This window comes from Mesoplodon bidens (genome assembly GCF_964165515.1).
Source record: "Mesoplodon bidens genome assembly, chromosome: 7".
NCBI lineage: Eukaryota > Metazoa > Chordata > Mammalia > Artiodactyla > Ziphiidae > Mesoplodon > Mesoplodon bidens.
In genome coordinates this window covers 24722838-24748670 of record NC_138164.1, presented here as the reverse complement: position 1 = coordinate 24748670, position 25833 = coordinate 24722838, and the positions used below count along the sequence as shown (strand labels likewise).

General features: G+C 36.4%; 1 protein-coding gene across 2 annotated transcripts in view; it reads left to right on the top strand.

Annotated features, from left to right (window-relative positions):
- Window positions 1–24825, top strand: part of ELMOD1 (ELMO domain containing 1) — a gene marked incomplete at both ends in the record, with an annotated part of 62768 nt that extends 37943 nt beyond the window's left edge. Inside the window, 6 exons of one of the 2 annotated variants that reach the window (XM_081238863.1) lie at window positions 7023–7156; window positions 10815–10883; window positions 11385–11408; window positions 14331–14381; window positions 15481–15614; window positions 24653–24825. In XM_081238863.1, coding sequence (XP_081094989.1) covers window positions 7023–7156; window positions 10815–10883; window positions 11385–11408; window positions 14331–14381; window positions 15481–15614; window positions 24653–24825 — 585 coding nt within the window. The remainder of the gene's footprint in view (window positions 1–7022; window positions 7157–10814; window positions 10884–11384; window positions 11409–14330; window positions 14382–15480; window positions 15615–24652) is intronic. The other variant, XM_081238862.1, reaches the window with a different exon arrangement.
- Between the last annotated feature and the right edge of the window lie 1008 nt (window positions 24826–25833).

The following is a 25833-nucleotide window of genomic DNA, read 5'->3' as shown; positions in this document are numbered from 1 at the left end:
ACTGATGTGAGGTGGTACCACATTGTAGTTTTGATTTGCATTTCTCTAATGATTAATGATGTTGAGCATTCTTTATGTGTTTGTTGGCAATCTGTATATCTTCTTTGGAGAAATGTCTCTTTAGGTCTTCTGGCCAATTTTGGATTGGGTTGTTTGTTTTTCTGATATTGAGCTGCATGAGCTGCTTGTAAATTTTGGAGATTAGTTCTTTGTCAGTTCCTTCATCTGCAAATATTTTCTCCCATTCTGGGGGTTGTCTTTTGGTCTTATTTATGGTTTCCTTTGCTGTGCAAAAACTTTGAAGTTTCATTAGTTCCCATTTGTTTATTTTTGTTTGTATTTCCATTTCTCTAGGAGGTGGGTCAAAAATGATCTTGCTGTGATTTATGTCATAGAGTGTTCTGCCTATGTTTTCCTCTAAGAGTTTTATAGCTTTATACACCTTACATTTAAGTCTTTAATCCATTTTGAGTTTATTTTTGTGTATGGTATTACAGAGTGTTTTAATTTCATTATTTTACATGTAGCTGTCCAGTTTTCTCAGCACCATTTATTGAAGAGGCTGCCTTTTATCTATTGAATATTCTTGCCTCCTTTATCAAAAATAAGGTGACAATATGTGCATGGGTTTATCTCTGGGCTTTCTATCCTGTTCCATTGAACAGGATATTTCTGTTTTTGTGCCATTACCATACTGTCTTGATTATTGTAGCTTTGTAGTATAGTCTGAAGTCAGGGAGCCTGATTCCTCCAGCTCCATTTTCCTTTCTCATGATGGCTTTGGCTATTTGGGGTCGTTTGTGTTTCCATACAAATTGTGAAATTTTCTGTTCTAGTTCTGTGAAAAATGCCATTGGTAGTTTCGTAGGGATTGCACTGAATCTGTAGATTGCTTTGGGTAATATAATCATTTTCACAATGTTGATTCTTCCCATCCAACAACATGGTATATCTCTCCATCTGTTTGTATCATCTTTGATTTTTTTAATCAGTGTCTTATAGTTTTCTGCATACAGGCCTTTGGTCTCCTTAGGTAGGTTTATTCTAGGGATTTTATTCTTTTTGTTGCAATGGTAAATAAGAGTGTTTCCTTAATTTCTCTTTCAGATTTTTCATCATTAGTGTATAGGAATGCAAGAGATTTCTGTGCATTAATTTTGTATCCTGCTACTTTACCAAATTCATTGATGAGCTCTAGTAATTTTGTGGTAGCATCTTTAGTATTCTCTATGTATAGTATCATGTCATCTGCAAACAGTGACAGATTTACTTCTTTTCCGATTTGGATTCCTTTTATTTCTTTTTCTTCTCTGATTGCTGTGGCTAAAACTTCCAAAACAATGTTGAATAATAGTGGTGAGAGTGGGCAACCTTGTCTTGTTCCTGATCTTAGTGGAAATGGTTTCAGTTTTTCACTATTGAGGACAATGTTGGCTGTGGGTTTGTCATATATGGCCTTTATTATGTTGAGGAAAGTGTCTTCTATGGCTACTTTCTGGAGGGTTTTTATCATAAATAGGTGTTGAATTTTGTCAAAACTTTTTCAGCATCTATTGGGAGGATGATAAAAATTTTATTCTTCAATTTGTTAATATGGTGTGTCACTTTGATTGATTTGCATATATTGAAGAATCCTTGCATTCCTGGGATAAACCCCACTTGAAGATGGCATATGATCCTTTTAATGTGCTGTTTGATTCTGTTTGCTAGTATTTTGTTGAGGATTTTTGCATCTGTGTTCATGAGTGATATCTTTCTTTATGACATCTTTGTCTGGTTTTGGTATCAGGGTGATGGTGGCCTCATAGAATGAGTTTGGGAGTGCTCTCCTTCTGCTATATTTTGGAAGAGTTTGAGAAGGATAGGTGTTAGCTCTTCTCTAAATGTTTGATACAATTCGCCTGTGAAGCCATCTGGTCCGGGGCTTTTGTTTTTTGGAAGATTTTTAATCACAGTTTCAATTTCAGTGATTGTGATTGGTCTGTTTATATTTTCTGTTTCTTCCTAGTTCAGTCTCGGAATGTTGTGCTTTTTTAAGAATTTGTCCATTTCTTCCATGTTGTCCATTTTATTGGCTTATAGTTGCTTGTAGTAATCTCTCATGATCCTTTGTATCATTGCAGTGTCACTTGTTAGTTCTCCTTTTTCATTTCTAATTCTGTTAATTTGAGTCTTCTCCCTTTTTTTCTTGATAAGTCTGGCTAATGGTTTATCAATTTTGTTTATCTTCTCAGAGAACCAGCTTTTAGTTTTATTGACCTTTGCTATTTTTTCCTTCATTTCTTTTCATTTATTTCTGATCTGATCTTTATGATTTCCTTCCTTCAGCTAACTTTGGAGTTTTGTTGTTCTTTCTCTAATTGCTTTAGGTGTAAGGTTAGGTTGTTTATTTGAGATGTTTCTTGTTTCTAAAGGTAGGACTGTATTGCTCTAAACTTCCCCCTTAGAACTGCTTTTGCTGCATCCCATAGGTTTTGGGTCATTGTGTTTTCATTGTCATTTATTTTTAGGTATTTTTTGATTTCCTCTTTGATTTCTTCAGTGATCTCTTTGCTATTAAGTAGTGTATTGTTTAGCTTCCATGTGTTTGTATTTTTTACATATTTTTCCTGTAATTGATATCTAGTCTCATAGCGTTGTTGTCAGAAAAGATACTTGATATGATTTCAATTTTCTAAAATTTACCAAGGCTTGATTTGTGACCCAAGATATGATCTATCCTGGAGAATGCTCCATGAGCACTTGAGAAGAAAGTGTATTCTGTTGTTTTTGGATGGAAGGTCCTATAAATATCAATTAAGTCCATCTTGTTTAATGTATCATTTAAAGCCTCTGTTTCCTTATTTAGTTTCATTTTGGATGATCTGTCCATTGGTGAAAATGGGGTGTTAAAGTCTCCTAGTATGATTGTGTTACTGTCAATTTCCCTTTTTATGGCTGTTAGCATTTGCCTTATGTATTGAAGTGCTCCTATATTGGGTGCATAAATATTTACAACTGTTATATATGCTTCTTGGATTGATCCCTTGATCATTATGTAGTGTACTTCTTTGTCTCTTGTAAATAGTCTTTGTTTTTAAGTCTATTTTGTCTGATATAAAAATTGCTACTCCAGCTTTCTTTTAATTTTCATTTGCATGGAATATCTTTTTCCATCCCCTCACTTTCAGTCTGTATGTGTCCCTAGGTCTGAAGTTGGTCTCTTGTAGACAGCATATACACAGATCTTGTTTTTGTATCCATTCAACCAGTCTATGTCTTTTGGTTCGAACATTTAATCCATTTACATTTAAGGTAATTATCGATATGCATGTTTCTATGACCATTTTCTTAACTGTTTTAGGTTTGTTATTGTAGGTCTTTTCCTTCTGTCATGTTTCCTGCCTAGAGAAGTTCCCTTAGCATTTGTTGTAAAGCTGGTTTGGTGGTGCTGAACTCTCTCAGCTTTTGCTTGTCTGTAAAGGTTTTAATTTCTCCATCAAATCTGAATGAGATCCTTGCTGGGTAGAGTAATCTTGGTTGTAGGTTTTTCCCTTTCATCACTTTAAATGTGTCCTGCCACTCCCTTCTGGCCTGCAGAGTTTCTACTGAAAGTTCAGCTGTTAACCTTATGGGGATTCCCTTGTATGTTACTTGTTGTTTTCCCTTGCTGCTTTTAATATGTTTTCTTGGTATTGAATTTTTGATAGTTTGATTAATATGTGTCTTGGCATGTTTCTCCTTGGATTTATCCTGTATGAGACTCTGTGCACTTCCTTGACTTGATTGACTATTTTCTTCCCCATATTAGGGAAGTTTTCAACTATAATCTCTTCAAATATCTTCTCAGTCCCTTTCTTTTTCTCTTCTTCTTCTGGGACCCCTACAATTCAAATGTTGTTGCATTTAATTTTGTCCCAGAGGTCTCTTAGACTGTCCTCAATTCTCTTCATTCTTTTTTTTATTCTGCTCTGCAGTAGTTATTTCCACTATTTCATCTTCCAGGTCACTTATCTGTTCTTCAGCCTCAGTTTTTCTGATATTTATTCCTTGTAGATAATTTTTAATTTCATTTATTGTGTTGTTCATCATTGTTTGTTTGCTCTTTAGTTCTTCTAGGTCCTTGTTAAACATTTCTTGCACTTTCTCCATTCTATTTCCAGGATTTTTGATCATCTTTACTATCATTACTCTGGAATCTTTTTCAGGTAGACTGCCTATTTCCTCTTCATTTTTTTGGTCTGGTGGGTTTTTACCTTGCTCCTTTATCTGCTGTGTGTTTCTCTGTCTTCTCATTTTGCTTAACTTACTGTTTTGGGGTTCTCCTTTTCACAGGCTGCAGGTTTGTAGTTCCCGTTATTTTTGGTGTCTGCCCTCAGTGGCTAAGGTTGGTTCAGTGGGTTGTGTCAGCTTCCTTTTGGAGGGGACTAGTGCCTGTGTTCTGGTGGATGAGGATGGATCTTGTCTTTCTTGTGGGCAGATCCACGTCTGGTGGTGTGTTTTGGGGTGTCTGTGACCTTATTATGATTTTAGGAAGCCTTTGTGCTAGTGGGTAGGGTTGTGTTCCTGTCTTGCTAATTGTTTGGCATAGGGTGTCCAGAATTACAGCTTGCTGGTCGTTGAGTGGAGCTGGGTCTTGGTGTTGAGATGGAGATATCTGGTACATTTTTGATATTTGATATTACGTGGAGCTGGGGGGTCTCTGGTGTACCAGTGTCCTGAACTCGGCTCTCCCACGTCAGAGGCACAGGGCAGACAGCCAGCCGGAGCACCAAAACCCTGTCAGCCTCACGGCTCAGAATAAAAGGTAGAAAAAAAGAAAGAAAGAAAGGAAAAATAAATAAATAAAATAAAGTTATTAAAATAAAAAATAATTATTAAAAATAAAAAAATTAAAAAGTAATATAGAAGAGAAAGAAAGAAGGAAAGAAGTGAACAACCAAGCCAAAAAACAAATCCACCAATGATATCAAGTGCTAAAAACTATACTAAAAGAAAAAAGGACAGTCATTACCCTAGGACAAATGGTACAAGCAAAGCTATACAGACAAAATCACACATAGAACTATACACATACACACTCACAAAAATAGAAAAAGGAAAAATATATATTTAGCATTGCCCCCAAAGTCCACCGCCTCAATTTGGGATGATTCGTTGTTTATTCAGGCATCCCACAGATGCAGGGTACATCAAGTTGATCGTAGAGATTTAATCTGCTGCTCCTGAGGCTGCTGGGAGAGATTTCCCTTTCTCTTCTTTGTTCGCACAGCTCCTGTGGTTCAGCTTTGGATTTGGCTCCACCTTTGCGTGTAGGACACCTGAGGGCGTCTGTTCTTCGCTTAAAGTAGCAGCTGATTAGGTGGTTCTGGCTCATTCAGCTGGTGGGAGGGGAGAGGAGTATGGAATGTGGGACGAGCCTGCTTCTGGGGAAGTTGTCCCTGGATCACAGGACTCTGGCAGTGGCAGGCTGAACAGGCTCCTGGAAGGGGAGGTGTGGATAGTGATCTGTTCTTGCACACAGGCTTCTTGGTGGCTGCAGCAGCAGCCTTAGCATCTTATGCCCGTCTCTGGGGTCCGCGCTGATAGCCGCAGCTCGCACCCGTCTCTGGAGCTCGTTCAGGCGGCGCTCCTAATCCCCTCTCCTCGCGCACCCGGAAACAAAGAGGCAAGAAAAAGTCTCTTGCTTCTTCGGCAGGTCCAGACTTTTTCCCGGACACACTCCTGGCTACCTGTAGCACAGTAGCCCCCTTCAGGCTGTGTTCACACATCCAACCCCAGTCCTCTCCCTGGGATCTGACCTCAGAAGCTGGAGCCTCAGCTCCCAGCCCCCACCTGCCCTGGCAGGTGAGCAGACAAGCCTCTCAGGCTGGTGAGTGCTGGTTGGCACTGATCCTCTGTGCAGGAATCTCTCCGCTTTGCTCTCTGCATCCCTGTTGCTGCACTCTCCTCCATGGCTCCGAAGCTCACCCCCCACCACCCTTGCCACCCACCATCTCTGCCAGTGAAGGCGCTTCCTAGCGTGTAGAAACTTTTCCACGTTCTCAGCTCCCTCCCACTGGTGCAGGTCCCGTCCCTATCCTTTTGTCTCTGTTTATTCTTTTATCTTTTGCCCTACCCAGGTACGTGGGTAGTTTTTTGCGTTTTGGGAGGTCTGAGGTCTTCTGCCAGCGTTCAGTAGGTGTTCTGTAGGAGTTGTTCCACATGTAGATGTATTTCTGATGTATTTGTGGGGAGGAAGGTGATCTCCACGTCTTACTCTTCTGCATTCTTGAAGGTCGCCCTACTGATCTTTCTTTATTCAGCTATATGACGCTTGTTTACTCTCACCCTTGTTATAGATGAGAAATGAAACTCGTCAGTTCACTTTTCTTTTTATTAATAATGCTGCTAAAAGTTTTGTTTGTAAAGTGAGATAATCATCTGAGGATTTGAATAATGCATACCCTCAAATTTTTTCCTCTTCTCCCATTCCCTTTATTCTCTTTATATTTTTGAAGACTCCAAAGAACTTTTGTAGAAGATTGTGTGTATGCGTATATATTTATACATACATACATACATATGTGTATATATATATATACAAACGCACACATGCACACACACACGCACACACACACACACATTTCTGTTTAGGAGCTAAAACAGAAATATTAAAAACAGCAAAATATACAAGTATACATTCCATTGCCTTCAGAGCAATTAGATCATCACATGTCATTCAGCCTCTTGAAAATTCCACTGTATTCTTATGAGAAGATGAGACTGAAACACAAGTAACCTCTTAGTTTTATTATGAAATAGTTTTTACCTCTCAGGCTCTCTGAAAAGGTCTTAGGGTCCCTCCTAGAAGTCTTTTGCTCATACTTTGAGAACTGCTGTCATAGATAATTGAAAGATGATCAAATCTTCAATTGTAATGTATTTGCATATATTCAGATTTCCAAAGTTCCTCCTAATAATGTAGTTTACTAAACTTCAGTCAATAAGAAAGAGTATTATATGTGTGTATATCAACAGGTTAATTTTTTTCTTTTCTTTAGTTATGGAAATTCTTGAAGCCCAATACTCCGCTGGAATCCCGGATTTCTAAGCAGTGGTGTGAAATTGGTTTCCAAGGTGATGATCCTAAAACAGATTTTCGAGGAATGGGACTCTTGGGACTGTACAATTTGCAGTAAGTAAAATGAAAAATGGTTGAGTTTTAAAGTGATGTTCTGGTCTCCTCACACTGAAATGTCAAAGTTGACTTAGTCCCAAAAGCCACTTCCCAGGAGACTCCAGGAAAACATTCAAGTCCTCTGACTCGAACTCAGGTTCATAAAATTTAAAAAGCTACTACCATCTTCCCTTTATCTGGCAAACTTCATGGATTCTTTTAAACAAATCTCAAATTTATTTTTAATTTTGTGTTATGAAAAATTTCAATTATATTCAAAAACAGAGGAAAGATTATAAAGAACCCCCTTTACACTGATCATCCAGATTCAGTAACTATTGAGATTTTGGAATACTTGCAACACTTGTTTTTTTGGTAGAAGTGTGTTAATGAAAATCCTATACTGTTTGTTGTTTCACCCTAATATTTCAATATATAGCTCTAAAAGACATCAATATTACCTTACATTAACCCCAATGACATTATTACACCTAACAAAATTAACAATGATTCCTTGGTACCATCTATATCCTGACCATATTCAAATTACCCAATTCTCTCAAATATGTCTTGTTACAGCTGGTTTGATCTGATACAGTTCCATGTAAGATCTATGCATTGCACTTAGTGATTATATCTCTCTCGTCTTTTTTTTTTTGTCATCTTATTTTTCTTTAATTAATTTTTATTGGAGTATAGGTGCTTTACAATGTTCTGTTAGTTTCTGTTGTACAACAAAGTGAATCAGCTATACGTATACATATATCCCCTCATTTTTGGATTTCCTTCCCATTTAGGTTACCACAGAGCATAGAGTAGAGTTCCCTGAGCTATACAGTAGGTTCTCGTTAGTTATCTAGTTTATACATAGTATCAGTAGTGTATATATGTCAATCCCAATCTCCCAATTCACCCCCCACCTTGCCCTCTTGGTAGACATACATTTGTTCTCTACCTCTGAGTCTCTCTTTCTACTGGGCTCTCTGGTCCTTTTTAATTAAATCAGTCTCTCCCCCTCCCTCCTCTCCTTTTGCCCCTCCATCACGTCATTAATTCACGAAAGATTCTAGGTCAACTGTCCTATAAAATATCCCACAATCTGTATTTGTCTGTTTGCATTTTTACCCAACCCCGGTATGCCCTGAAAATCAGAGGTACTCGGAAAGGCTTGAATAGGCTCATGTTGACATCTTGGTGGGAGGCCTGCAGTATCCCCACCCTCAGTCTTATGCTGAGATGGATCAGAGGAATCACAGCCTGATGGCTCCATTAGAAAGTCCCCATCAGCCCTTTATCTAACCATTTCCTCCAGTTATCTTCACTGAACCAATTAATTGTGCAAAGAGTGCTTTTCTAATTCTGTTATTCTTCCCACAGTTGTTGCCTAAAATTCTGTAAAGACAGTTTCCTTTATTAAATATGGTTATTTGGTTTCTCTAAAATATAGGCAGGGGGCTTCCTTGGCGGCGCAGTGGTTAAGAATCCACTTGCCAATGCAGGGGACACGGGTTCGAGCCCTGGTCCAGGGAGATCCCACATGCTGCAGAGCAACTAAGCCCATGTGCCACAACTACTGAGCCTGCACTCTAGGGCCCGCGAGCCACAGCTACTGAGCCCGCGTGTCACACTGTTGAAGCCCGCATGCCTAGAGCCCATGCTCCGGAGCAAGAGAAGCCACCACAATGAGAAGCCCGTGCACCGCAACGAAGAGTAGCCCCTCGCTCACCGCCAACTAGAGAAAGCCCGCACGCAGCAACGAAGGCACAACACAGCCAAAAAAAAAATTTTTTTTAAATAAGTAAAATAAATAAATTAAAATATAGGCAGGGCAGCTGCTCAAGTAAATAAGATGCCAATTTTCAGAGTGAGGAATTGGTGCCCTAGTCCCCCTTTTAGTGATCAAACTTTTTTTTTTTTGGCTTTATATTTTTAAATTATCACTTTAACTCCTGGTTTTCGTATGTTTATGTGATTTAATAATTGTGCTCATTATTTTTTTCATGTTTAAATTGGGTCATTTGTAGCCATTATTTTTCAAGAAAAAAGGAGTCCTTTTAGGTTGGTTCTTGTGTCCTTTGACACTACCCTACTAGTGAGGATAGTGATATATTTTTAAAAGAAAAAAAATGGCATTTTTAATGGCACCCATTTCTCCCTAAGATCTTTTATTTTAAATTTAGGAAGTTTAATAATCACCCATGCTTTTTTTTAAGATGATAATTTTTTATACAATTTTTAAAGGTTACACTCCATTTACAGTTATTACAAAATATTAGCTATATTCCCCGTGTTGTACAATACATCCTTGTAGCCTATCTTATACCTATAGTTTATACCTCCCACTCTCCCACTCCTATTTTTTCCCTCCTCCCCCTCCCCACTGGTAAATGTTTTAAATGTTACACTATCATGTAATGTGAGTGAATAAAAAAGTAAATTTTGATGACAACCGTGGTGTTACAAATAAGTGGGTAAAGACTGAGCTTTTAAATAAGTAGAGCTGGGGCAATTGGCCTTCCATTTGAAAATTAAATTAAATCTCTACCTTGCCTCAGTTTACAAATTGAATGTCAAAAACAAATATTTACAACATTTAGGAGAAAATCTTTAAGATATGTGAGTAAGGAGGGATCTCTTAAAAATAAAAACCAAAAAAGCACAAACTGTAAAAGAAAAATCAATAAATCTCACACATTAAAATCAAAATCTTCTATAAGCCACCATAAATAAAATGAAAAGAAAGCCAAGACTGACACTCACATAATTGATAAAGGATCTATATCCAGTATATTATTATCTGTAGGCTTATTTATTTGAGGACATTTTTAGTTATACTGGGCCAAGAAATGTGAACAGAAACCTAATTCTAATTTAAACCTATTCTATAAACCTAAATGACCAACAAAAGTATGAAGAGACTCAATTTCATTAATAATCATGGACATGTTTACTAAATTTGCTGACTAGCTTTGAACTTTTCTGAGAGAAAATTTAAGAGGTTGTTTTATCCTTTAGATATATGCAGGAAATACACATCAAATTAAATAATACATGCTATATGTAGTTGTATTTTATAATTGTTTTTATGAAGTATTTTTTATGATATATGTTTGAAGGTATGTAAGCTTTTTGTAAGCTTCATTGCCCCTTTCTTCTCAGAACAGATTTTTTTTAACATCTCTAAGCTCCATAAGATATTTTCATCCAGAATTCTAACACCTCGTGAATATTCTCCAAGAAAATCCATTTGAATTTTTATCACCTCCTCTAGTCTCATCCTTTCTCTGCACTTTGGCTGTCACAGCCTCTTACCATGTCCCTTCATCCAGACTTTTTCTGCCTTCTGAGGGGCCTCATCCTGCCTTCCTAATAAGAATCTATAACCCTCATTAATAAGAATATCTTTGGCTCGCTAGGGAATGGTAAAGTTCATAATTAAATTTTCAAACCTACTAGAATCATTCCTAAATCTTTGTGGGTTTTACAACTACCCTATTATACTGTCATTATATTTGGAAAATTCTATTATGAAAAGCTGTTCATTCTCTGGAGGAGCTGACACAGGTTGTATGCTTATGCCAGTGTACATCTCTGAATCCAAAATGGCCTCAAATTGGATTGAAATGAATGTATTCAAAAGGTATGGAATTATGGTTTTCTTTCCCTCCAACTGCAGGTATTTTGCAGAAAGGGATGCTGCAGCAGCTCAGCAGGTCCTATCTGATTCTCTTCATCCAAAATGCAGGTAATTGTTGAAAATGAAAGGTGGATTAGGCTTTGTGGATTAGGTAGAATTAATTTCATCTCCTATATGGCTTTATTGATGAAATTCTCAAGAGAGTCAACCCACCAGAAGTGAGGCTTAAAGCTCTTCCAACCAAGCCCTTTTGACAAATGCTGAATAGGAAGGTTATAATGTCAAGTACTTGTTACAGGATTTAGGATGTAAAGTGGCACGGTTCAAGTGAGATGTGTACTTGAGGGTTTGATAACATCTCTGGTGTCTAGGAAGATGAGGAGGTGGGCATAGAAGAAGGAGAAAGCAGAGTATGGAAGAAAGAGTTCAGAGACAAGGGACCACAGTGGGGGAATAGAGGGAAGAATGGAAGTCTTGAAGTCAGGGACCAAGTGAGAAAGTCTAAAATTGCTGAAGCTCTTTTTTTTTTTCTTAATAAAATTCTAGATTCTAAATTGTTTGCATTTTCATTTACGTTTCTAAATTTTTGTCTTTAACTGATTACGTTAGGGATATCACTAAAGAGGAAATAAGGTATTTTTCTTTGCTTTTGTTTCTTCTTGCTTTTACGTTATTTTAGAATAAGTATGGGTAAGAATTTTTAAAGTAATATAAATTCATGAACGTTTTTCAAAAAGCAAGCATTTCCCAACTTTTTATGTAATATAGTTCATTACATTGGGCTGTGTTTTGATGAAGGAAAAACCAGATTAGACTGACCTGATAGAAAATGTCAAAGAGCCTTTCTACAGCCATGTCTGTTGGAGAAACATTTTGAAACTTCACCTAAAGGCTGAACACATTACCACATCTACTCCAAGAGAGGGACATTTCATCTGGGAATGTTGCTGCACAGAGCAAATCCCTCTTCTATTAATGTATTTCTAATTGTATTACTATAAAGAGTGTATACATGCTTTAGTTACTCTTATTATAGGAATTCTTCTATTTTGTACTCATAGTTTTGTATCACTTTTTTCTCCTCAGCATGACAGGTTATCTTGTTAGTGTTCATGTTTGCTAAATAAGTCCCAAATTTTATCATACCACTCTCAAAATCTATAAACAGGTTGACTTTGTGGCTCCCCTCCCATCTTACTATTATACATACTCTAGCTTCAATTGGCTAAGATTCATTAAATTAAATTCATTAAATTATCGTATACTTCCCAAATTTATAATTATAATCTTTTTATAAGTTTAAATTTTCATTTTCTTTACGTTTTATTTACTTTGAAAAAAGCGCTAAAATCATAACTCTTTCTTCATATCACATGGTTAAAATCAAACTGTTTTAATTTTTTAACTACATTGTCTGAATTACATGTTTCTGTAATGTAGAGACTCTGAAACTTCTCTGATTAAAATTGGCTGGGGAGTCTGTGTGCACTGACATTCCTTGGAGAAGCATCAATTAAAAGACATGAATCCTCCATGGTCATTGGGAAGTGACAATAAGCTTAAAATATTTTTTTTTTATTAACCATTGGAGAGGGATTGATTTTGTCTATAAGCCATTCTCAAAGAAAGGCTTTATAATTTTATATCCTGTGTTGGCCCCTAGAGAGGAATTATTTGAGGGTGTGATTACTCTTATTTAAGAAGAGACTAGTATTTGTGTGTGTGTGTGTGTGTATGTGTGTGTCTGTGTGGGCATGCACACACTTTGTCCCTCAAGCTACAATAAAATTGACTAGATGAAGTTCAAGTATTAATCACTTCAAATTGATGGTAAATGTCATTGAATACAAATCAGAATGTTTTGAAAACGCTACTGTCCTTCACAAATGTCTGAAAGAATTATATATTAACCCATAGTGATATCAACATAGGTTCTTTCAGGCCCCGAATATTACAGGTGTTGAATAGGGAGAAACCATAAAATACTAAGGAAAGTTCTTTCTTGTCTACCCTTCAGCAAGCATTATACGTTATTGCTCTTGTGAAGATCAATATATTGAATTCTGAAGTAACTTGAGAGATAAAAGTAGGTTCAAGTTTAAGAGAAGAATTTTGATGGTTGTATTTTTGTTTGTTTGTTGTGTGTGTGTTTCCTGAAGAGAGGAATTCCTTCTGTTTGGGCCAGGATATCCTATAAGTAATCAAATGAGTGGAGGTCATTTGGCCTTTTCTTATATTTCCAATGCAGATAGATTTAATTTAACAAAATACAGAGATACTATGTATTTACAAAGCTTTGTTGAAGAGAATATAGGTGCTTATAAATTTGTTTATATAAAATTTCTTAAATTTCACACCTAACTCATTTTAGTTTGGATATGAGTCTTTTAAGGTAAAAATCTCCTGATGCCTCTTTGGCTGACTTGTTGGTTTAATTGGCTGTCGCACTTTAAAAAGAAGTGGCTTATTTTAACGTGAATTAAAGACAGCTACTTTGAATTAGAGCCAGTCATTTACAGAGTAGAAAGTAAGTATAGTAAAATAACAGTTTGCATCATGTTTTTGTGAGCCTGTGTTTTGTGTGTGTTACATGTGTGTCTTTTAATGTAGTGTTTGCATTGTTTTATAAAGAATTCTCCTTCCTCCTACTTAGATGGAAGCTAAATGTTCATAATAACTCTAGTTTTAAATTTTTATTTAATTCCAAGGCTAACCACAATTTTTAGTGTGGAACACTGAATGAAAGTTCACATTAGCCACAAAGAAGAGTGCAACATGGTTCCTGCCTACAAGATATTGGCAGTATGGAAGTGGGTGAGAATAGGGGGAATAAGAAAGTATACAAAGTAATAGAATGCAAGTCAGTGTTTTCAGAATGCTTTTATTATAGACCCCTTTCTTCAGTCTTATTCAGAAACTCAAATTATAAAAATGAATTTAAATGGAGCTACTATGATTTAGCTGTCTTAGCTTAGCCAGAGGAAATGCCACAGCACTTGTTGGAACAGAATTTTTAAAACCTATAAGTTCCTCTTTCCCTTCTTCCCTCCCTCCCTCTCTCCCTTTTATTCTTTCCTTCTTTCTTTTTTTCACTAACTCAATTATTTATCAGTAAACATTTATTTGGCATCTGCTGTGTGCCAGACATCACAAATAAGGCTGAGTAAGATAGTTGCCATGAGGGAAAACCAAACGAAATGCAGTGGGGAATCATTACTGAGGTAGCATCTTGCTAGAGGAAGAAGTATTATTTGATAATTAATGGATAATATAAAAGAGTATGGTTGGACTTTAGGTCTGTCTCTCACTGCTGTACTATAGTGAATAAGGGATAAGTAGCATGGCTTTAAATAATTCCATTTCTGAGCTCCATATAAATTGTATTGTGGCTTTTTAGTTAATTAAGTTATTAACATTTAAATTGATTAGTGTTTGATAACTGAGTTACAGACATCCCCACATCTAGTCAACAGTTTTAAGAAAAACATTAAAAGAGAACAGGTATCAATTAGAGAAGTCTTATTTATTTATTTACTTATTCATTCATTTATTCAGCAAATTCAGCAAAGCAGAATGGGAGAAGAAAAGGATGGATAAAGCAATTGGGTGAGTGTGGGACTTCATATATAAAGGTAGTCAGAAGAGCACTGCAAAAAATGACAAGGATGAAAATGCACTTGTCCTGATGGAAATACATAATCTAGTTGAATTTTGGAAAGGACCTGTTTATATGTTTTTGTATTTACTTGTATGAGTGTATGATACTACTTTGCCTGTGACCAAGTGATGAAGTTTAGAAAGTTATAACTGTATGGAAATGATTTTCAAAAATCATAATTTGGAATTGTATTTTCTAGTCTCTTTTAAGGATTTCTATCAAGTATCAGGCTATTAGTTAAAAGTTTACTTTAGAAGGTCTTTTTTTATAATGCCCCATTTCATCCAAAAATTTTTCTGAGCAGAGAACTCCTTTTTTTTTTTTTATGTGCTGGATTTATAATACCAGAGAGGACTTAAGAACTCAGTTTCACTTAATCTTAGATAGACATGTAGAAAATGGACTAGAAAATATACACTGAGTGTTAAAATACTAGTTAAATTTTTCCTCATTTTAAAGGTAATATAAGATTTATTATAGAAAATTTCAAAAATATAGGAAAGTAAACAAAACAAATCACCATAATATTATGCTAATATACCCATATTAATATTTTGTGGCATTTCACTCTAGTTTTTCTACACATTTGTGTGTATAATAAAACTTGGCTTGTTCTATACATAATGTTTTATATCCTGCTTAAATAATCTTTAGGAGTATGGTTTTTACTAGTTGTAATATGTTATATGAGATTACCATAATTTATTTCACCAATCATCTTCTTTAGGATATATGAATAGTTTACATCTTTGTCATACAAATAATGCTGTAATGACTATCATTGCATATAAAACTTTGCCATTTTCCATTTTTTTCTCTCATATAATTGGGAATGGCATTACCAATTCAAAGCATGCGAACTTTCAATTCTCTTGGCATATATTATTAAAATTTTCTGGTAATTTATAAGATTCAGGGTTTTGATAAGTTGGGGAGAGAAGGGAAATCTGACACTCTGATAATAGCAATTTAAATATCAAATTATCATTTTTTGAAATGCTTACTTCTCATATGTGATATACAGTTGGTGTGGCTTGCACTTTACAGGTACTCGTTTGCAATTGTGGGCATCAATATAACTGATCTGACATATAATCTACTGGTGAGTGGAGCTCTAAAAACTCATTTCTACAACATCGCTCCAGAAGCTCCAACATTATCTCACTTCCAGCAAACATTCTGTAAGTGTCCTGTTGCTTAATTATTGATATAGGTTTCTATAGAACACTCTAGACAAGAGTTGAAGCTGAGAGGTCTTTGTGATTTGGCTGCATTGGAGCCTTTGAACTTCCTTCTTTGGTTTTGATTTTGTTTTCTCATTCACAATCTACACATATTTTCAGGCATCATGAATCTTTCCTCGTTCCCAGCTCTTGCTTAATAAATATTTAATGTATCAACTTCCCATCTGACTTAAAGACATCAGAGATGTCTTTCTTCCTCTGATCCAGCATGGCATAACACTTAAGAGTGCAGGCTCTAAAGACAGCCTGAGTTGACTCTCAGATCTACGTTAACTACCATCTCTACGCCTCAGCTATCTCATCTATAAAATGAGTCCTTTCTTCATAGAGCTGCTATGGAGGTAAAATGAGATGAGGATAAAAAGGCTTTTTATTAGCTAGTCCCATAGTAGTGCTCAGTGAACATTAGAAAGAGAAGGTGGTGGTTTAATGGGTGATACAGATGGTGGTAGAGTTCTCATTGGTATTACTTTTACTGCTACCACTACTAGTGCTACAGAGGGTAGCGTTTGCAGCCCTTTCTAAGTGTAGGTGCTAGTAGAGAGAAGTATTTTTGACCCTGAACCAGAGCCTTATGTTGTCCTTGCCTGAGGGGTATCCTTTGGGGTTGCAGTTGTGCTGAGGTTTCAGAAGATAAAGACCGAGACCGTTTAGTAGAGCCCTCAGATGCTATTCTCTAATTTTAGAGGCAGAATCCTAAAAGGTAGCTGTGTGTCATTATGATCCTTGCTGGCCAGACATAAACTGGTATGGAGGAATATAGAACAATAGTCTACCAAGTCTTCAAGCAATCTAAGCAATTTAAAGGAGAAATGTCTTTTAAACCGTTTAAACCAGGCTTACTGCACTGAGGGCCTTGTACCTGAGCTTTCTTAGCAAGGAAATTTCAAAATTCTTCTCCTTATGTTTCTTTCAGGCTTTTTTCTGTTGTTATGTTGCTAAACAGGTCTGCCACTCTTTCTAAGTATGGTTAAGACACAATCATTCCACCCCAAATCTACCACAGGAGAGTGTTGTTCCCCAGTTCAAATTTAAAATGTGATAAAGTCACAAGTTAACAACCATTTACTTTATCTAAATTCCTAAATTAATAGTGATTATGTTATCTAGGATTCTGCCTTCTTTTACATCTGCTTAAGCAGGACTTCCAGTTAAAGATGACATAATTAGTGTATGCATTATTCTCCCTTCTGAAATTACACTAAAGTTAATAGAAAGAGATTTTCCTAAGAAAGGATAACCCACAAGGATAAAAATCAGAAACAAAGCACGAAAATCTCATTTTGAAATCTGGAAAACAGATTAAGTGGTAAATGATTTAGTAGTCTTGAGAGAGCAAATCCTTAACAGGTGGCATGGAAAGGTAAGAAGCAACTTGATTTATTCCACAGGACTCCCCAAAAGGTTCAAAAATTGGCAGCATTAGATATCTCAGAAATGAGGGTTAACATAATAAGACCAAAAATAGCAAGATTGCTTGAAAATATGTTAAGAAGCTCTTAGAGACCTAAATCCCCTTCCCCAGGAGACAGCTTCTGTCCTTACCCCTTCTTAGCAGAGGCTGGTGTACTTTACAGGGAGAGAAAAATAAAGGGTCTCTGGTCTGATGAGAATCAGATACAGCTGATGACAAACCATACTGAAAGTGATGATGAAGACAGAGACCCAGGCTCCTTCTCCTACCCAATTCCTATCACTTTGGCAAGAGACTGACAAGGGCCTTCTCTGAAATCTGAACATCTCAAGAGAAGATAGCTGAAGATGCTGACCTCTGGGTCTCCCCAGTGAAGCAGCCCAGTCATATCACTCTACAGTCATGCTCACCATCAACAAACCCTACCTACGTGCTCAGAGTTTCCAATCAGCTTTTAATCCAGTTGGATTTTTATTTAGTAAAAAATATTTACAGGTAACCAAATATTACCAGATGTTTGAGTGTGATGGTTAAAAACATGTTCTCAAATTCTTTGATAGTCTTCCCATTAAAAGGTAGGTTTTTATGTTCCTCTCACCCAGCCCAACTGGGCTGACCAGTTGGTTGACAAAGAGAATAAGCAGATTTGACACTATGTGACTTTTAGGGCTACATTAGAAAAGTCTTTCTTCTGTGGATAAAGAAGATGTGGTACATGTATACAATGAAATACTACTCAGCCATAAAAAAGAATGAAATAATGCCATTTGCAGCAACATGGATGCAACTAGAGATTATCATACTAAGTGAAGTCAGAAAGAGAAAGACAAATACCATATGATATCACTTATATGTGGAATCTAAAATATGACACAAATGAACCTACTTATGAAACAGAAACAAACTCATTGACATAGAGAACAGGCTTGTGGTTACCAAGGAAGAGGGGGTTGGGGGAGGAATAGAGTGGGACGTTGGGGTTAGCAGATGTTAGCTATTATATACAGAATGGTAAACAACAAGGTCCTACTGTATAGCATAGGGAACTATATTGAATATCCTATGATAAACCGTAATGGAAAAGATTATTAAAATAAGAATGTGTGTATGTATATATATATATATATATATATATATATATATATATATAAATGAATCACTTCGCTGTACAGCAGAAATTAATACAACATTGTAAGACAATTATACATCAATAAAAAAAATTTTTTTAAAGAAAAGGCTTTGATCGGGAGATCAGGGATTGAGCTGCCTTTGGAAGCATGAGCCACCATGTAAGGTATCTGATTCCTCTGTGTTGTAAAAAAGTCCAGGACATACAGAGCAATCATATGTAGGTAATCTGACTGACAGCCCCAGATGAGGTCCCAGCTGATAACATCTACCACTAGACTTGTGAGTGAAGATGCATCTAAATGATTCCTGCCACCAGCTGTCAAGTCACCCCCAACATTCAGATCTTCCTAGTTGAGATTCCAGACATTGTGGATCCATTCCTCCTCTACCCTTTCTGAATTCCAAACCCACTGAATTCATGAGAATATTAAAATGTTTTTTTTTAAGTCACTGAATTTTGGAATAATTTCTTAAGCAGCCCTAGATAACAAGAACAGTAAGGAAAGCCTCAAACATGAAAGAGTGTCTAAAACAGGAATAAATAAAGCCACTATAAAGAAACAGAAACCATGCAGAGAGAAGAAAACTTCAAAAATATGTATCAATATCCTCAAGAGATAAGAGAAGAAATTGCTACTATGAAACAAGAATAAGGTGCCATAGAAAGAGCATTCAGAGAATAAAAGAGTGTTCTTAGAAATTAAAAGTCAGATAACAGGAATGAAATTTCCAAGAAGGATTAGAAGATAAAGCTGAAAACTTCCAGAAAGTAGAACAGAAATTATAGATGAAAAATAGAAAATAAAGGTTGAGAAATTAAAGGACCATTCTTGAAAGTCTTATAAAAGGAGTGCCAGAAAAAAAGAACAGTGAAACTAAGGGGAGGGAATCAAACAAATAAATCAAGAAATATTTTCAGAACTGAAGGATGACTTCTCATATTTAAACTAGTAAGCACCAGGATAATAGATTAAAATGGATTCACACTCAGGTCCATATCATTGTGAAATTTTAATACATAGGAAAGAGATGATTCTAAAAATTTCCAAATCTGTCACATAAAGAATTGGGAGTCAAGATGACATTGGAGGGCTTCCCTGGTGGCGCAGTAGTTGAGAGTCCGCCTGCCCATGCAGGGGACATGGGTTCGTGCCCTGGTCTGGGAAGATCCCACATGCTGTGGAGCGGCTGGGCCCGTGAGCCATGGCCGCTGAGCCTGTGCTCCCAGAGCCTGTGCTCCGCAATGGGAGAGGCCACAACACTGAGAGGCCTGTGTACAGCAAAAAAAAAAAAAAAAAAAAGATGACATTGGATTTCTCAACAGCAACACTGTATTCTAGAAGAGAGTGGAATAATGTCTTCAAAGATTTAAGCAAATATTATTTAAAATCTAAGGGAATATGATTTCCAGTTTTGAATTCTATACCCAGTCCAACTTATCAATTAAGTGTGGAGTAGAATAAACACATTTTTTTGAGTGCAAGGTCTTAAACATTTTACCTTCTTGTACCTTTATAAGGAAGCTACTGAAAGATATTTTTCCATAAAATAAGAGAGTAATCCTAAGAGGAATAAGTGAGGTACAGAAAGCAGGAAATCCATGAGAAAAAAGAAGAGAAGAGAAGAGGGGAAGGGAGAGGAGGGGAAACGATAGGAGAGGAAAGAGAAGAGAATCTTCAAGATGAGGCAAGTCAAAAAATCAAACAATGGAAAGTATGTTATTTAGAGCTATGGAGGTCAATAATCAAAGAATCAGCTGGAAGAGTTGAAATGCTGCTTTAAGGAAGCAGGAATTAGGACAGGAAGTGTTGCTGGGTTTTTGTTTGCTTTTTGTAACAAGACTTATTAAACTATTTGACTCTATGTATAATTTGATGCTCAACGTAACTAATTATTAGAGAAATACTAATCAAACTACAATGAGGTATCACCTCACTCTGGTCAGAATGGCCATCATCAAAAACTCTACAAATAATAAATGTTGGAGAGGGTGTGAAGAAAAGGGAACCTACACTGCTGGTGGGATGTAAGTTGGTACAGCCGCTGTGGAGAAAAGTATGGAGGTTGCTTAAGAAACTAAAAATAGGGCTGCCATATGACCCAGCAATCCCACTCCTGGGCATATATCTGGAGAAAACTATAATTTGAAAAGATACATGCACCCCAATGTTCATTGCAGCACTATTTACAATAGCCAAGACATGGAAGCAACCTAAATGTCCATCAGCAGATGAATGGATAAAGAAGTGATATATATGTATATATGTACACACACACACACACACACACACACACTGGAATATTACTCAGTCATAAAAAATAAGGAAATAATGCCATTTGCAACAATATGGGTGGACCTAGATATTATCATACTAAATGAAGTAGGCCAGAGAAAGACAAATATTATATGATATTGCTTATATGTGGAATCTAACAACAACAAAACAATACAAATGAACTTTTTTACAAAACAGAGATAGACTGACCACAGACATGGAAAACACACTTATGGTTACCAAAGGGGAAAGATGGGGAGGGATAAATTAAGAGGTTGGGATTAACATATACACATGACTATATATAAAATAGATAACCAAGAAGGACCTACTGTATAGCACAGAGAACTATAATATGAATATGAAAAAGAATAGACATACATATGTATAATTGAATCATGCTGTACACCTGGAATTAACACATTGTAAATCAACTATACATCAATAAAAAATAAATAAAATAAATTATGTATAAGTTGAGTGAAAAAGCAAATTTTAAAATACATACATCTTTATGACTTGTTAATGGAAAATGTAAGTCCCCTACATTTGTGATTACAGCTCCTACTTTGACAACTAGATGATTATATTTACTCCTGTAACAATTCTGACCATTTCCAGCAAATAATATTGAGGTTTTACTACAGATCAGATTCTGTGTTGAGGAAGACAGACATCTAAACAAATAAAACACAGTGGGAAGAATTTTGTTATTGAAGAAGTAAAATCTCACTCAGTCTGGGCGTCAGGGAAAGCTTCCTAAAGCAAATTCCACTTTCCATGAGAACTGAAAAATAGGTAGCAGGAAATATAGCAGTGGTGGCCTAGTGGTCCAGCGAGAGGGAGTGGCACAGGCAAAGGCCACAAGACAAACAGCGTGGTGGATTCAAGGAATAGAGCATAGGATTTGGGGTGGGGGAGGGGTGTCTAGAGATGACAGTAGTAAGAACAGGAATGGGGAAGGGGGATATCTTGAAAGAGTTTTGTAAGCCATTTGAAAGAGCATAAACGTAGATAAATAGGACCCCTTGCTTTGTTTCTCTACCCCTCGTATTTACCCTATTCTATAGTTACCATGTTCCTTAGGGAAGCCAGGGAAGCAATTCTGAGGGAAAATAGAATGTGTTTAGTTTTAGGTATACCAGGGGTGGGTTCCTTTTGGGAAATAGTTGGCATTCCAATGAATAGTGGGCATTCTAATATAAGGTTGTGGAGCTCTGAAGAATTGCAAGGGCAGATTTGGGATTCATTAGCATTAAGGAGAAAATCAGAGCCATACAGTGGGGAGCTCTTGCAGGAGAGAATCAAAGTTAGAATCATAGGAATTGACATATAAGAGCAGGAATATTTGTTTTGTTCATGACTATATCCACAGCACAGAACCTAGTACAGAATAGGTGCTCAGTAAATATTTGTTGGATGGATGGATGGATGGGAGGCAAAAATATTGGCTGGTTTCCTTTTCAGGAGAAAGGAAGTCTAGTTACTCTGGAAAAATTTGGCCTTGGCCTGAATTGATAGGCTTCCAAGAGAATCTTAACCTGGGTGAGTAAGCAAGCAGTCGGATTACTTTTTTTTAAGGCCCTCACCAGGTTTTAGAAACAGCAGCAATCCCCCTGTGGACTGGGGTGAGGCAGAGGGACTCAGGTCTCTCTAGAAGAAGCAAACTGTGCCCTGAATTCGTTGCTCATCTATCAGACATGATCAGTTTTGCACTTCTTCTCTGTAGTATTCTTGCAATTACCTGTGTCCTTGTATCTCTGCAGTCTACTAACCGAATGCAGTGAAGCAAAACCAAGACACACTCAAGCAACAACAAATATGCTGCAGTCTTGGGTTGGAAAACCAAATTATTATTCCAAACAGGTATTTCATCTAGGTGAAAGAATATAAGAATATAATAGGTCTTATCATTTTGACTTTACAGTATTATTCAGTGAGCACTGCACTGCCAAGTCAGTATGCTATGAAAATCACATTCAATCTAAAGCTCCACTGAACAGGCAGCTACATTGAAATAAAGTAAGGTTAGGTGTAGTGAGCAGAAGGAAGTACAATAGCAAGAAGAGAAAAAAGAATTAGCTTTTCTTTGACCTTCAAAAGAAGGAGCTATCAGTAAGAATAAGAACCAGAAAAAGAGAGTACACTGGAAAAGGCAGCTGATTTCAGGTACTGGCTTCCAGCTTCCAGGTCTAATTGTGTGATTGTACACCAATGTCCTCATCTGCGTTACCTATTCCATAAAGCTGCTGTAAGAATTAAATAATAGACTATAAGCAACACCCTGGCCCCTCATTCCTCCCTCTGCTCTTCATGCCATTTTGTTAGCTTCCTTAGCTAGCAAATCATCATCTGAAAATTTCTACCTTGGTCCCTCTCCAAGAAACTGAGAATTGGGGAGCATAAGAACTCTACCTTTTTCTTGTATCTGTTACATATTTGTTAATTGGTAGATGGGCCAACTGATTAATTGGCCACATGAATTTATGAACACTCTGTAATGTTATATAAATGAGTGGAGTTTTATGATTATGATATGTACCCTGGAAGCCAAGCCACCATTTCTACATTTTGATAAAAAATCATGTTATACAGTGTCTAATTATTTTTCTGATGGGATAAAGAGAGTCCTAGGGAATCAGTTTGCAAGATTTACACCTTGACTTTTGTAGCCTTGAGAGAAAGGAGAATGGTGTTAGATTATTAACCACCCCTCTCCCTTCTACTCTTCTCCTAGCCTATCTTTTAAACCTTTCAAAATGTTTTCCTGTAGTTGCATGTAAGGTAGAAAAATGGTGAAACCAAAGGGATCTGAATTCTTCTAAAACTCTATGCTACCCTAGATCACTTCTAGAGTGAGAATGTACATTGTGGAAAAGTGAATTTCTCATTAAAGTATTTTTCACAGTGCCTACTTATTATTTTCAATAGGGGTAAATAACTTATTAATCATGAGATACCAATGAGATGCTTTTAATTCATCAGTATTGGAAACCTGACTCTATATACGAAACAGGTCAGGTATGTTTATTTAAGCTCAGAAGCAAAGTCAGGAAAATTATGTGTGTATTTTATTTAACAAGGAAGAAGAAATTATAAATGATCACAGATTTTATTTAGAACCATAAAAATTATAACATTCAGAAAGAATTGAGTATATTTGTCCCAAAGTTCTCTTCCCCTGCCCTATGTCATCTCTGCTGCTTACTCTTTCCCATGGAGGTGAAGAGTTAGGACTTAAACCAAGTTTCTGGCTCCAGAATCCTTCCTCTGAACTATCTCCTACTGCCTTCTAATATTAAGACAAAGTGAAGCTTGTGTAATGTTTGGTTTCCACTTTTCTAACTAGTATTATTTCCTTAAATACTTTTTTCTTATTATAGAGACACTTGAGCTTACTTTTGCTTTACTACATGAAAATACTTATTACTGTCTTTTAAAAAGCTATTCACATTTCAATTCTAAATGAGGAGGGAGGGGCACAGTGGGGAAACAAAACAATAAGTAGGTTCTCATATCAAATATTTAACATTTATTCCAAAAATGTTCCCAATCCACATAACATTTTTGAGACAAAAAAGTATTTGAATATGAAATTATGCTTCAGAGCAAAGATCTCTTATTAACAATTTCATATAGGTTAATGATCACTGTATTGTTCAGAGTTAATTTACAGTTTTTATTGTCTCATAATAGATTGTCAGAATGCATTCTTTTGATTTGTCAAGGTAATTTAAAACTTTACTCAAATCAAATATCAAGAGAAAAAAGGCTGAGTGGAGTACTTTTGAAAAATCACACCATTATGTTAATTTAATCAGGAGGTGAAGAATGAAGTAGTCACTGTCGACCTTTCAAAATACGTTCCAGTTGTTATTCATATTCTAGAAATGGCAGAATTGATTTTTCTTCCTGCTTGAGCAGAGTGAGAATAATTCTAGCACCAATTGCAAAAATCTTGCAGGTTGGTAGCTTCTATTGCACTGGTTTTAAAGAATAATTTTAACAGTAGTATTTGCTGTATTTTGATCTTATCTTTGAGTGACATGGTTGCTGTTAGTTGGTCTGACACCTTTTTCAGCATTCAGGGTGATTTTGAATATGATTAAGGATTTTTTTCCCTTGCATTCTTGTCACTGTCTTATCTCTAACAGGCTATTTGATGCACGAGTTTCATAAGTTTTGGATTGAAGAGGACCCCATGGACATAATGGAATTTAATCGTGTGCGGGAGAAATTCCGCAAGAGGATCATAAAACAGCTGCAGAATCCAGACATGGCATTGTGCCCACACTTTGCTGCCTCGGAAGGTTTAATCAACATATAGTCACCCACACTGGTTTTAATGGATACCCCAGGACAGTGCCTCATTACTGTGTTAGATCTCTGCTTAGGTCCCAGCTCACACACTGAATGCACACAGTGTTTGTATGCATGCCTGTTGGTACAGTGTTTCCACATCTTCATCATAATTACCAGATCCCCAAATACCACAATTTCTGCAGTATCTGTCATCCAGTGACTGCTCATACTGTGGCATCATGCAGTGTTACATCTTGCCTTGACACCTGGTATGGAGAGAGTTTTCTATTTTTTTAAATTGGCTTCCTCTCCCTCATAATTTAATGTTGAAGAATTGTATTTCTCTAGCTGTATTTTATATGTAAAAGATTTAGCTGAATTTTGTTCTGTGAAAGCCTTTTAATTTATTGATAAGTTTCATGACCATAGCTGCTAGCTCTTCAAGCCAGGTTCATGCTTAGACCTCATTCCAATAAAGTATGACTTTAAAATAATACAAACAGACACATGATAAGACAAATCATTCTTGCAAATACTGCTGCACTTCATGAAAATGTAACAAGGCTAACAAGAAGCAAATTTAGGTAGGTGCTGGGGTTTTCTGAAGTACCACAGAATTATATTGTAATTTACCCCCAGTTGTAATTGTGGCATAGTCATCTGGACATCAAATTATTTTATTCCCATAATTTTACTGGCTTGGATACCTAAATATGTTTATGATACTTGGAGCCTCAAAAAAGAAGTATGCACACTGCAAAAGCTCCAAAAGCTTTTTCACTGCCTGCCTCTTGCTGAACTCAGAGTTACACCCTGGCACTGTTCTGATCCAGGCATCTTTGATTGGGGCACTGAGTGCTGGCTGGTTTGTTGTCTATGTCAAGAGGTAATATTAAAAAACAATTTGCAAGAAAATGTGTTGCAAGAGAAGAACCTGAGCTATGTCATTCTGTAATATTTTTTGAAACTAATGACCTTGTCTTTTATCAGTGGAAGAAATAAATTGCTTGGAAAGAGAACAAAACCAAGTCAT